We start from the raw sequence: 14270 nt of genomic DNA, 5'->3' as shown, positions 1-14270 counted from the left end.
CAACCGGAGCTCGTGTAGGGCTGGGCAGGCACATTTTGTCCAGCATCACAGCAAACTCCAGGCCACGTGCAACACAGGACATCTGTTAATAGGGCAAAGGACTCTTCAGAAGGGTGGCAAGTGCTTTGACCCGAGTAAGCCTCCAAAAAGCCTACCCCATCTCATCCATTCATATGCTGGGGAAGGTTTTGTTTCATTCAGCATATTCCAGCTGATGGTTTTCTGGTCAGCTGTCTCTGAGACTGTCGCTCTCAGGCTGTATCCTATGATGGAAGACAGCTCCATCTTCCTTCCATTGCACCCCAGCCAGTATTTTGCTGAATATATGGTATTTTGTTTCCTTGGGACATTTCCTGTTCCTGTAGCTGAATGAAAAGATAAGTCTTGGATCAAGTGTGGAAAAATCAACTTTCATTTACAGGCTGAAATTCAACAAACCCCATACTGCAGGCAGTAAAAAAAAATAGCACTGTGTGATCTGGCTATCTTGCAAGGTAAGATTACAGTTTTGGTTTGGTTGTTTTGTTTTTTTTTTTTTATGTAGCTATTGCTTGGTTTAGACTATGGAACAATTTATTATTGTGACAGTGCTCTGGAAAAGTGTATTGGAAATTCCAGATTTTTCTCACCTGCAGAAGATAATTACTGGAGACATTCAGCATGAGTTTATAAGTGACTCTGAGTTTAGTCCAGCCTTTCTTACACTGTTTTCTATTTACTTTAGTAATTCATCATCTAGGCTATAGTGCCAAATGGAGGTCTGTACAAAAACCAGGTCCACCATAACATGGGAAGCACACTAAAGGTCTTTTCCATGAGTTACCTCAGTGCTAATACTACATGCTAATAAAAAATTGCAGAATACAAAGTATTGCAGAATAAACTAGGTGGAGGTTTCTAAGGCTTTTCCTGTAAAGAAATAATTTGTACTTGAAAAAGTGTAAATACAGCCAGAAAACTAGGGCATACTCACATCTTGAGTATCTATCTTCCTTGTTTGCAGAAGTGCTTTTCATGTCATTCCATCCATCCTGTAACAGCAGAATCTCATCCTATTTTGTGTCATATTTTTAAGATTTTAATCGTCTGCAGTTCACAAGATTCACCATAACTTCTTAGAATCTAATAGATTATTGGATTTTAATCCCTAGCATTTAGTGCTCATCATTCACTTGTTTTTACAACAATTGGTTTTCCTTTTCTTCTTGCCTCTGAGCCTTATCGCTAGTCATCCAGGGCCTTCAAATGAGGATCTGCCATACAAGAACTGGTTAAAAAACAGAGAATGTGATTTTTTTAAATCACTTCAGATCTCCCATTTCTCTATGATAGTTTCCCAACCTTTTTGTAACAGCACACAGCCACTTTCACTGTCCACTTTTCCCTCTCCAAACACAAGTCTGGTCATCTCAGAAGCATATCATAAATTTTTTTTATTTCATATATACAGTCTTTAACAAAGCATCAAAACCAAATGCTTCTTTCATTTTCCCACATTTGAAGTGAGCTCAAAGTACAAATTAACTGTTATAAGATCACCACTAAGTTCCAAATCCACCCAAACAGATATGCATATTAGAGGGCTTTAAAGTACAAAATTATTTTAATTACACTACACGCTCCTTCTGTTTTGAAGTATTAATCACACCTATTTACACTTTGCCCATTGAACACCTAGGCAATAAGATGCAAATCAGACCATTCAAACATTTCTATTAAGTTCAGTTCCTTCCAATACACTAAACAAGGTTACAAGACCCTTTTCTTGTGCTTCAAGTTGCACCAAGCAGTACAGAACTGGATAAGGAGAATAAACCACAGCCATTACCCAAAGACTAAATATGAAGTAATACTTCCCAAGTTACAAAAATACACAACTTCTGAGGAAATCTGCTAGTTAATATACATTTACTCCAGGATATGAATACAAATAACTTTTATTTAAAAAAAAAAGAAAAAGTAGCTAATAATACAATAGGCATGTCTGAAACAGAGTTGTGTTAAAACCACTACCGTGTACTGTAGGCATCGTTTAGGAACTATACAAATTGGAATTTCTAGCAGGTAATATCACTATTCTCCAGCATAGAAGTTGTTATGCAAGTTAAGTTCTATGTCTTGGTTTGTTAATTCAAGTTGAGCCACTTAACACCGAACAACAAGACCAGAAACATTATGATCCAGTAGCTTCAAAAAAACAAACAGAACAGTCGTTTCTTCCAGGTAGTTTTAATGCAAATCAGACTAAATAATAGGTGTATGCAAATCCCTAATATTTACAGTCAAAATACAGTATCACTCTACAATCTTCTTATAAAACAGTAGGTAAGGAGTCGACATTGACGACGACGTCGGAGAAAGCGAATTCAGAAAGTCCTTTTCTTCTGTCACCTTCACCTCTGAGTCGTCGAAGAGCAGCCACTTACCCTCGTACTCCCTGAGGCCCTGCAGGACGTACAGAGCCTTGTTCTCCAGGCCCCGGGCAGCAGCCCCCTCCTGCTGGCCGTGCTCCGCGCCGCCCCCGGGGCTGCTGCCAGGCTCGGCGTTCCGGGCTTCGCTCGCCACGCTCAGGAACTTCTCGGGGTTGGGCGGTTTGCTGTTGTACAGGTCACAGTCAGGCTTGCTCTTCTGCCCCCCGAGAAGGCCGACAGCCTCCATGCTCTTTTTGTTGAGAGCTTTCCCTGGCTGGGCGTTGCCATTGATTCTGAAGGAGACTTCACTGTCGTCGTAGTCTTCGGCGACAGTTCTCGCCTCCTCCTCGCTCAGGGGCTCTGGTTTAATGGCGTCGTACGTTTGGGCAGTGATGAAATTTCCCTTGTCTAGCTCCAGGCTGTTCAGATCTGTGATTTTGACAGAGGCTGTGTAGTGTCCACTGCTAATGGTGATGCCGCTGTGCATCACCACTGCGAATAACCCGTAGGTGTCGTTGGTTGGCTTCGTGCTCCATTCCTCTAGGGACAGTTTGAGGGGCGTCAGCAAGGGAGTGTTTATCTTGGACAGTCCACCATAGCAATCAAACCTTCAGAAGAAAGGTAAAGTTAAGGCCTCTTGCACACAGCTCATACTAAATACTACTTTAGGTAGCCTATGTGTTATAGTTCTTCTATTAAAAAGACCTGGGTGACATCAACGTGCAAAGCTGCTCACTGTTCAACATGCTTATCAGCAGCATCCGCCCCAGGCATCCCTCTTCAGGACAGACATTTTTATGTATGTAATCTTACATCTTACAGCCTAGTAACTATGGATCTTAACTGCTTGAGAGAGTCCCTTTTTCTGAAGCATCGACTCAAGTTCATTTTTAAACAGTGACGATAAAAAGGAGTGAACCCAATTGTTCAGTTATTGTTTGTGATTCTGTGCACCAGCACTCAGCACTTTTCCCCAGCTCATATCCTGCTTCCCAGATCCAAACCCAAAACCTCAGCATCTGAGGCTGAAGTAAGCAGGGTTAGGGCTTTGGGTTTTTTTTCTAAACCTTTGAAAGTAATTTACTTAATAAAGGAATACAAGTCTATTTTACTTCCAAGTCACTTTAATGTCACTCAGAAAAAACAAGTAGTTTTTCTCAGATCACCTTAGTGTACTGCCAATGGCAATGCAACAGTTATCCAAGGGTGAGTAAGTTACTAACACTTTACTATTACTAGGGATTCTTGTTTAGCTGTCCCATGTTATTCAGGTTTTTCAAACAATTCTCTACCTGATTTACTTTGGGAGAGCATCCAGGGTTCTCTAGCTAACATTTTGTTCATAGTGCGCAAATTTACAATGAGAAAAGGTGAAGTCCTTCCATTACAATAAGAATCTTCCACAGAGTTTGAAAAGAAAGTAAATGTTGGGACTTCATTGTGTATTAGCCTCCTTGAGTGATTCTAATCTTAGATGATTTACATATTGCCTCAGCCCAATTTAATTAACCCCTTCATTTAATGATATGTTATGATGGCCTAATTGATTTCAGTGATGATTCAGTCTTGCTCAACTGTTAAGGTCTTGGAGGGAAAAATGCAGGGGAATAGAGACAAACCCTGTAAAACTTTGGTTCCAGAGAGCTAACTACTATTAATCAACTTGCATTTTATCATAACTATCTTTAATCCAAGGGAATTGTAGCTATGTTGTAACAGTATAAGCATAATGGCAGATTATTTGTTTTCCTGGGTTTAATTTTCATTCTGCTTTGCTTCTAAACATTTGGCTCACAGTCACAGCCACAAACCCTGGTAAACATAAATACATTTACACACACACAGGGGTCCTCAGTCACTCAAGTCTGATTAATTGAAACCTCATTTTAGAAGAAACACAAAATAGCATAGAATCAGAAATAATAATAATAAAAAAAACTTATATCTTCTGAAAATCCCTATTATTAGTAGCCAGAAATAGAGATATTCAGAAGAGAGTCAAGAAACAGGGAAACTGCTCGCTGATGCTCTTGATCAGCAATCCAGTTCCACTCAAGCACACTGTGACAATCATATCAACATACAACATTAAAAAACAAGCTCTACCTTTCTTCTGAATGAGATCCAGCATCAGAAAGATGTGGAGAGGAGGAAATAAGAGGAAATCTTTTCCTATTAGCTTTTTGTTCTTCTTAATAAGAATCTGAAGACAGAAAAATTGCATGCCAAGTACTCTGCCTCCTCTCACTGGTGCACAGCAGTTCAATACACAACAAACTTAATTTCTGCAGCTACCTCTTTTAAGGCCATCAATTAGTGGAACTTTATCCACTGCACTGAATTAATATCTCAAGTTACTACAGACCCTGAATGACTTAAGCTATTTTACTGCAACACTCTGAACACGTAAGGATGTGAAATACTCCAAACTAAAAGATTTCCAGTGGCATAAGCACTGTTGTCACTAATAGGCAAATTAAGCCTTTTAAAAAAAATAATAAAAATCACCTGCTCTTGCCCGACACCATTTTGCAAGACAAAAACCTAGATTTTCCTCACCAGTTGTTACATTTACATAGTGGAAATGCTTAGTTAGATGTTACCAGTTACACGTCATCTTAATAGTTTTGGAGTTTGAGCATGCACACACTTGCCAAAGAGAATTACTCATCCTCAGGCAAGTAGATTTTCACACTGGCTGATTTATTTTAAAAAAAGCAACAAAACAATCCACTTTGCAAGCCAGCATCTAGAAGAGATGAAGCAAATCCCTACTACCTGCAAATATTGACATTACTTTTCCCCTCTGCTTCATCTCTCTTCATTTGTTTAAAACTCAGTCATCAGAAAACTCAGTAGAGCACAACTGAGAAGCAGGCAAGACTTCAAAATTTTTATGGGAGCTAAGAAAAGTTGTGTGAAGATTCAGAGTTTAAAAATCTTAGTTGAACACCAGCAAACAGTCTGTTACTGCTTTCAGGGTAAACCCCTGCCAACTCATCTGTGAAGAGGGAAGCAGTTTTACAACTCATGTTACAAGTCAGCTGGGGGAAACTCCATCAAAGCTCCTTGTTCAGAAGCCACCCTGAGTGACTGGCTACCATGGCATGAGCCAGTGCTTTGGTTTACCAGCCTTGGCTCTTCCTCTCTTGATTTGCAGCTGCATTTTACTACTTTGGATCAATGTGTTTAGAAATTACATGGCCTTTTCCAAGATAAAACGTCTGAATGAAAAACTGGGAAACCATCTTCCAAGCAGTTGCAGCTTCATCACTGACTCCAGTTCCACATCTGATTTTTCCACTCTTTACTTCCCTAATCTCTGGCTGCTAGCACTTGGCAGAAAATGCATGACATGATTCAGAGGACACACGAGGAACATCACAAGAGACTGGATTCAGTCTGACCTAGGTATCTGAATATCTTGGAGCAAGGACCTGAAGAGTGCCAGGACAGAAGAGGTAAGTGATTCAGGAGACAGTTGGTTAACCTGCAAGCATTTCCTTATAAAAATAAAAACATAGCAAATGTAGGAGCTAGCTGAAGATAATACTCAAGTTTCCTTCCAGGTGAACATCTCTGGTTGTATTTTTCTGAACAGCCTAGAATCATAGCAGGATACTATCTCTCATCAAGGGCTACTCAACAATAGCATTATGATTTTTTTTTTTTAAAGTGTGCAACCTTTTCTCTGCCTTGTGACTCAAAAATTCTGTAGAACAATGAAAAGAATTTCCTGTGTTATGATCCTAGACTTTTATGAAGAGATGTTAACAGACATTACAGAGAGGTTTCCTTTCTACTCTGTCAGAAACATATGCTCCAAAACTAAAAACAGAGTTCTAGTTTTAACAATCTCAACAAACTTCCTGTAGCATTGTCTTAACAGAATCCTTGCCAATCATTATTTTACAAACCTGATCTGTACTGAGCAGTGATCAGCACTTGTTTATAGAGCATCCTCTGCCAGCTTAGATCTTGGATCTGTGTAGTGCCAAAGGTTCTGTGCACTTCCCACTCTAAAACATATCTATGACACAAATATTATAAACTCAATTCCATGGAAGACTTCACACATTCAACTTCCTGCTGGCAAGGTGCCTCCAAAGGTCTAAAGCCAACCAACAGGAAAATGCAAACCACAGGGAACCAGGTGGATGAAAGGCCAAGCTAATTCTTGCCTAAATAACTGACTGCACTTTCACAAAGCAGCTCAGTGTTGAAACCTCAAAACACTGGCCATCAGGTGATAAAACCCAGGCTGCAGCCTCTCTGCAGCAGATGCCAGCTGGGCATGCTGAAACCCACACAAGTTTATCTTCTGTGGCTGCAACCAGCAAAGTTAATGCAGAGAGCAAAAGTTTTGTTTTAGTTGAAAAACTTGAAAATACAGGCAAAGTGGAAAATACAGGCAAAAGTCTCCAAATGTCACTAAAACTGTATAGTCACTCCCAAAAACATTATGAATGGTTTAACAATTTTCTGAAGGATCTGGGGTAATATTTTTATCATTTAAGTGAAGTTTTGCCCGATGAAGCCTTCTGTCACTTTTCACTATTTGATTCTCAGTGGAGAAACAGAGTTTGCTGCAAAATGCTGTGCTTACAGTCTCGTGGCATGGTTTCATTTATGTACAGTACTGCAGGGACTGGGGGGCTCAGTTTTTCTGGTGTTTTTTTTTCTCCCTTCCTAAAAAATTCCCCAAATTCCTAAATGTGAAAAAAGGTAAAGAACTCTCCTAAGAATAATCTCTTTCAAAACATAAGGATTCCTAGAGTATATAACAAACTGATTGCTCAGCAAGCATCAATGACATTACTGTATTTTAAAGGATTTTTGTACTGTTAGATCTCTAAAATGTTTTATCTCCTATTTTTTTCCTGGAATTTTAGTACTCATGTTTAGTTAAGAGACCAAAGTACCACCAGCTGTGATCAAAACATTCAGTTTTTGTTCTCATTTCTCATTCTGCTAAAGTACTTCAACCTGCCTCTAAGAGACTCACACAGATGGAATACTAGAAGTAAAGTTTTAAGAAACATCAGGAAATCAGGCTGTTGAGAGAATATACAAAACCTAACTTTTGTTAAGAAATCTCATTAAATTCTTCTGGAGGTAATTTCTGCCACTACTGTAGAAAGCCTTTAGGAAATCAGGGGCTGTCCCCCAGGGATGGAAAGTAATTTCAACCTAGAAATCTTGCTTTTGGAAAAATTACAAAGCATTGCCAGCTCTTGTGGCAAGATTCCCTTTCCAACAGCACCCAGGTTTGTAACAGTCAATCTGCATACTCACTCCAAGCCACTAGCAGCAAAGCACTTCAAATGAATCGTGATAACTTCAGGCATTTTATCAAACAAAAGGCTGCGTTCTGCTTCGGTGTAGTGGTGGCAGTTTTCACAGAAGTATTTATCCTCTCCCACAATCCTTTCCACTGATGCAAACTGTGAAATTGCCCATTTAAGAGTCTTCATTTCTGTTTTTGGCTCTGGAGAAACTATAAAAGAGAATCGTTAACATTCACAGAAATGCTGCTACTTACATTTCCACTACAAAACAAAGCATGTCAAATGAAGCCATGTTCAAAAGCTACCACCACCACTGCAAAGAGCACTCAGGATGTATGATTCCATACAATGTATTCAGATCTTTGAATCATTTCAGGAGATGAAGAAAACACCATTTAATGGTTATTACTTAAAATCAATGGTTTTCCCAAAGCTTGTCTTCAGATTGCATGTACCAATTCTGCCACCATAGCTGGAAACTGAGGGGGTGTGTTTGAGATCAGACTTTCACTCATGAAGACAAACCTCCAAAATAACCTTTCACAAGGAAGTTCCCTTTCACTTTTTACACATTTCTCCCCTGACAGCTTCCCAGTGCCAGTGACACCTACGCCACTGGTGGCATTTCACACATGAACACCACAACATGTGCTGTGAAGTCCTTCAGCAAAACAAGGAGGGCAAAAGACAGTAAAAGCTGCTCCAAATTATGTCCCTGTGAACTAAAATTAATTTCTTTCAAGTTCTGAATTCAGAAATGTATTGTTGCCACTACATGTACTTTTGAGAACAGCTAAAAATTAAGTGCAGATCACTAAAATTCATGGAAGATACCAGAGGATTATCATTTACAATGATAAAAGCTATTAGGCAATGACTGTCTAAAATACTGAAAAAGTCAATCTTTATGGTAAATTAACAAACAAAAAAAAAAGCTGGCTTCTCATTTCTTTTATTTTTGGGGAAAAAGTGCAGCTATATCTTATAAAGTGAAGAAAAAGCAGAAGAATTTCTTATCCATGAAGAACACAGAGAGACCCAAATAAAATGTAAGGAAAACATCTATGTAAGTGAAGGACTATAAGCAGCCCATGTTATAAGATCTGAAACAATCTTCCTACTGCCCAGATCTGTCATGATATCAACCCTGCATTTCCAAAGTCTAAAGTTAATCAGGGCAAGAGATAAACAGAGCAGCCTCTAATTTTAACCAGCACAAACAGGAGCAGTGTTCCTCCATAACTATAGCACTGTCCTGCCTCAGTGGCTGGCTGAAGCAGAAAAAGACACATCACAACCCTTTTTGATAATTACTTACTTTCAGAACTCTCTTCAGTTTTAGCAAGCTCATCTTCTTGCACTGGAACACTGATGTCCTGGAAATCTTCTCGCCTCTCAGTGAAGCACTCGCACTCCAAGCATCTTGTTCTCAGCACTAACTGGCCCTGGAACAGCTTCTCTACCAATTCATAAACAGCCAGCTCTGTACCTACAGAAAAGCACACACCAAATCACTGATCAAGATGTGTCTTTTGAATGAAACGCTTCACAACTTGGCTGCCCTTGGAAAATCACCACGTAGGGATTCCAGATTGGAATAAATACAGATAAAAAGCTGCTTATCTCATGCAATTGTCATAAAATCTACTTGGAACTAAACAAGGAGCTGCCTTCATACAGACCATCGGCCTCCTCAGGGAACATCACACTTCTGCTTTCAGCTGGTTTCCATCTATTCTCAGTCCCCTCCTCCAATATTTTCTACACTTATTGGTCAATTTTAGTCAAACCTGCTGAAGAAAGGCAGACCCCAAAAGATTCTGCATTCCTTCAACTTTTTATAAAAACTGGTGGGAGGATCAGAATTAAAGTTACAAATTATTAAGTACCAAGTATAAAGTTTATTAAAATTATTAACAAGGCCTTTCCCTCAGCAAGTACCTTGTTCCTTTGACACAAACAAAACCTATACCTGCCAGTTAATTAGCATCTAGAACACGTCCAGTGTCCTTGCTATTTTTTGGGGAGGCTGGGAATATGGAAGGACTGAAGGACAGAGGGAGTATGGGTTGTAGAAACCTATACCTGCCAGTTAATTAGCATCTAGAACACATCCAGTGTCCTTGCTATTTTTTGGGAAGGCTGGGAATATGGAAGGACTAAAGAACAGGGAAGGACAGAGGGAGTATGGGTTGTAAAGACCACAGCCACAGCCAGTGGGGTTTGATTCAGTCATCTTTACACCTTGAAACTACTTCCTGTTTGGATGGAGGACAAAAAACTGGCTGCCAGTTAATTAGCATCTAGAACACATCCAGTGTCCTTGCTATTTTTTGGGAAGGCTGGGAATATGGAAGGACTAAAGAACAGGGAAGGACAGAGGGAGTATGGGTTGTAAAGACCACAGCCACAGCCAGTGGGGTTTGATTCAGTCATCTTTACACCTTGAAACTACTTCCTGTTTGGATGGAGGACAAAAAACTGGTGATAATACAAAGCTGGTAATATTCAGCCTTTTCTTTTTTTAATATTGTACAAAGATGACATAATGTTAGAGAAATACTTAAGTTCTAAGCTAAACAGGTCAAGTCACAAAAAAAGGAAACAATTACAAACATGTAGAAAACCAAATTTTCATTCATAAAAAACTTTCTCTAATTTTATATTTAGAGAGATCTGTTGGGCATGCTGTCTGCAGGCTGAATTCCCACAGACAGTGATTTCTTACATTCATTTTAAGCCCATACCCTTGTTCACCAACCTTCCTTGTTTGGTTCTTTTTCAGCTCCTTTTTCACCATGGCTCTCCCCAGGAGACGCTGGTTCCTGAGACTCTTCTTTAACACCGTTCCCATTTTCACACTTCACAGATGACTCCTGGAGCTCACAGTCGTGTTCCTTCCCCGGGTCCTTGGATCCCAAGTTTGTAGTTAACTTTCCCAGACTATAAAATTTAGACAGAATACTAGGCTGCTTGCATGAAGACTTTAACCAGTTTAACCTAAGCCGCGACTTCTTCTGCGTCGGCTTCGCGCTCTCGTTTTCCCCCGGGCACTTGGCAATGGCATCAGCTGGATTTTCCAGCTTCTCTCCCGTTGCTTTCCTCTTTGACCTGGTCTGTCTCTGGTTTTCTTCTGCTGCAATCTGCTCTTTTGAGACTTTGGATTTCTTCTTGGCGTTGCCACCCTCAGCATCACTTTTTCTTTTCCCGTTTCCCTTGAGGAGCTTGTCTTCAGCTGTCTCACCAGCGTGGCTGCTTGGTACCCCCTCCTCCTCCTCAGCAGGGCTGCCAGTCCCATTGCTCTCAGTACTCTGATGAGGCTTTTCCTCCAGTTTAGGTTCTTCCACGGGCAGTTTGTTCAATTCCTCCTTCTTCAGAAGCTGACATGTTTCTTGGATGTTGCCCAGGATACACTGCAGGACCTCCTGGGCGTCGTGCTGCAGGTAGCCTTCGTACATAGGGTTGAGCTCTCTGTTGAAAGTAGATGAGCAAAGCAATGAAGAGCAGTTATTGTTTGCTAACTGGTTAACACAATTTGAGATTTAAATTAGTGAGTTCAGATACAAAAGCAGGGCGGAATCCTCTCCAGGCCTGCAGAGAAGTCCTCTTGTGACAGACAGCCATGGGAAGGTAGCTCCAGCCTCACACACTGAAGCACAAATTCAGCTGCAACCCAGTAGTGAACCTTCTCAGGTCAGTGAGAATATTTACACACTTATGGCTATGAACTGTTCTAAATGCACAGCCAGATTTAAATGACATTCTTTCAAAATGAAAACTGACTTCCAAATTTATATCACAGGGGTAACAAACAAAAAACCAAATTCCTGTAATGATGCCCCAAATTTATGACCATCTACCTCCCACAAGTCTCTAATGCTGTGCTCTACAGTGATAACAACCTTCAGATTTCAGGTGAAAATCTGTGTTTGAGATAATCTGTACCTGAGGGTGTTCAGCAGCCTTCGTGGCTGAGTAGCAAGTTCATCTGTGTATTTTTCTGGGTTCAAGAGAAAGCTGGCTTGAAGCTGCTCAACTGAAAGAATCAAGGAGTGCAAACTGCAGATCAGCTCGTAACTTGCCAGGGGATCTTCTTTACAATTTCCCTGCAATATAAAAAGAATAAAACCACTTGCTGTTTTGTCTGTATAAGTTAAACTTTTTCTCTCCTTCTCCAGGTTTTCTAACAGGCATTTAACACTTTTTTGTCTGCTGTGGGATGCAGGTGACTTTCAGACACTCTATTTTGCCAGTAGAAAACAAATATAAAAGCAAGACAAGTCATTACTTTAAAAACCCAAACAATTTTCACCCAAACTCCAATTTCTATCCACTCAAAGTACTATACCATAATTATCTCAATGTCTGAATCATGGTGAGGTGTCTTCACAAATTTCTTGTTAACCTTAAGACTTGTGCTTACAAGTTTACAGACACTCTGAGCACTCCAGTTCAGAACAACTCAAATATGTCTTTACCTGAGATAGCAGTGTAGAAAAAAAATACTAAAAATTTCTTACAAACATTAGAAATCAGAGTTAAACTTTCATGACACTGCTGGTGTGCAGCCTCACTCACACAATCACAAGGGAAAGAACAGGGCGTTACCTTTTCTGCTTTTTGCTCTCCTTCATCCTTCAAAGATTCTTTCTTCTTTGAAATTATATTATATAAATGTTTTACTCCAGTTTTAAAGCCAGGACAAAAATATAATACCTGAAAGCAACAGTTTACAACAAGAATAAATGGTCAAGTAAGAAGCTAGTCCATGTCCACATCCACATCGACACTCGCTGTGCACCTCCCAAAGCTGCTGCACAGCACACAGGATTATTCACAGCAGGGAGGTGCCCAGAGTGTGTAAACTGAGAAATTACCCAATCAAGGCAACCTACAGCACACATACTTCCTGCAGCATCATCTTTTCCCCCCCCCACTGTAATTAGATTCCCTTCATAGTACACCCAGACATCTAGGTCGTATCAAGCTGCGAATCTCATCCACTTCTCCTCAGCCAAAAGGAAATTAACTTTTGGGGGTTTTTTTTGAGGCCCCTGGCCAGGATCTTACCTGAAGGATGCTGTTCAGGTAACAAGTGTTACCCAGATTGTTCAAGCCCACAAAAGGCAGCATGTTGTCTTTTTTCTCACAGCTAACCAGGGAGGGAGGCTGTGCTGCAGGAACAACCTGGTCGCTGTTAAAGAGAGAAAACAGAGTGTGAGAGGTAATTTTTGAGAATTACTCCTTCTGGCATGAACACACATCTCTCCCCTGGCCATCCACCATCTCCCAGCAAGCTCAGAGAATGAACGACTTATAAATACAGCCCAAAATCATGTCAGAAGTGTTTCTGAGAGTGTCCATGTGGCTGCTCTGGGCACTCAACTGTAACACTTCTCTTCAGCAACCTATGCAAAACCAGACAGCTTTCCAAAAAGCAGGCAAATCTGCTGTTAGTTCCAATAAATATGTTCCAAAAAATATGAGGAGACTGATTTAAAGAGCCAAAAAAGTTCTCTTTGCAATACTTTTGTATGTTCTTTGTTCATTCCTCAGGCTGTGTTAAAAAAAATGTGTCTAGCATGTATTTCCTACTACTGTCCCCTGCTCCAGAGTCACAAAACTTCATTTTCTGGATGTAAGCCAAAAGGATAAAAACAGGAAAAGCCCAAAAGGAACCACTGAATCTGGCAAGTTATTGACAGGGATAATGCACTGCACTGACACAAGAGAACAAAATCTGAAAGTCTCCAATGCACTTGTAGTTGATCATGATTAAGCAACATTTCCTATTTAAATTTCCTCACTGGCTGCAATGAAATGAGTTGACAGATTTGCTCAGGGCTTGAAACACCTTAATGAACAGTAAGCAGCACAATAGATTATTTTACTCACAGCAGAAATAACCTTTAAAAAACCAGTATTTTAGAACTTATTTTGCAAACCTTTATACTTTAATGTTATTAACTCAGCATCAGAACTTCCTTATATTAACTTCAAATGAGCTAACACTGGCAAGTCATTAAAAAGTTTATACCAGTCAGCCAAACACCTAGGGCATGACAAACTTGTTCTCTTAAAAGCAAGTAGTTACAGAAATTCGCTACAGTAACGAGCTGGTTCAGCTTGGCTAACTTGGCTTGGGGGTTTATTCAGTCCACGTCCAGGCACACGCTTAAGTGAGAGAACACAACGGGAGGGAGCGGATGGAGCCGCGCCGCGGATCCACCACATCAAACGAAACTTCTCTAACTCTCCCTCGGCTCCTTCCACAATAAAACCAGAGACGGTTACTCGGAGCACAAACCCTGCTCAGAGCGCGAACCCTTTACATACATCTCAGAGCCTTTGAGCTCGGGACTCTTTTGCTCATTTTCCTGCGACTCTGTGAAATCCAGCGCTCTTTTCGCTTCCTTCTTTTGGAAGAGCTTCAGCGAAAGCCTGTTCTTCTTCGAGGGGCTCCCTCTGGCAGGCCCGGTGCTGTCACTCGGCAGGACCCCGGGCATCTTTCCTGGTGGGCGGGGGAGCGGCGGAGGCGGCCGGCCCGGCCGGGAAGCTGCGCTGGGCGCTC

At 40.6% G+C, this 14270-nt stretch overlaps 1 protein-coding gene across 1 annotated transcript; it reads right to left on the bottom strand.

Annotated features, from left to right (window-relative positions):
* Positions 1-2295: 2295 nt before the first annotated feature.
* On the bottom strand, positions 2296-14205 carry USP1 (ubiquitin specific peptidase 1). Its single transcript, XM_008940603.1, has 8 exons — positions 14036-14205; positions 12770-12893; positions 12308-12415; positions 11645-11805; positions 10461-11170; positions 9018-9188; positions 7707-7908; positions 2296-3019 (listed from the first exon to the last, which is right to left on the bottom strand). The coding sequence occupies exons 1-8, from the start codon at positions 14203-14205 to the stop codon at positions 2296-2298; spliced, it is 2370 nt and encodes a 789-aa protein (XP_008938851.1).
* Positions 14206-14270: the final 65 nt, after the last annotated feature.

This window comes from Merops nubicus, unplaced genomic scaffold (genome assembly GCF_000691845.1).
Source record: "Merops nubicus isolate BGI_N331 unplaced genomic scaffold, ASM69184v1 scaffold5190, whole genome shotgun sequence".
Taxonomy (NCBI): domain Eukaryota; kingdom Metazoa; phylum Chordata; class Aves; order Coraciiformes; family Meropidae; genus Merops; species Merops nubicus.
The sequence above is the reverse complement of the archived record's forward strand: the minus strand, read 5'-3'. Positions and strand labels throughout refer to the sequence as shown.

Bases quoted from the DNA above. Each gene is read 5' to 3' on its own strand.
- USP1 (XM_008940603.1), bottom strand. From the start codon at position 14,205: ATGCCCGGGGTCCTGCCGAGTGACAGCACCGGGCCTGCCAGAGGGAGC. The intron at 12,416-12,769 runs GTAAGATCCTGG...TGTTGCTTTCAG, and splicing joins ACCTGAACAGCATCCTTCAG to GTATTATATTTTTGTCCTGG. The intron at 11,806-12,307 runs GTAACGCCCTGT...TTTATATTGCAG, and splicing joins GAGAGCAAAAAGCAGAAAAG to GGAAATTGTAAAGAAGATCC.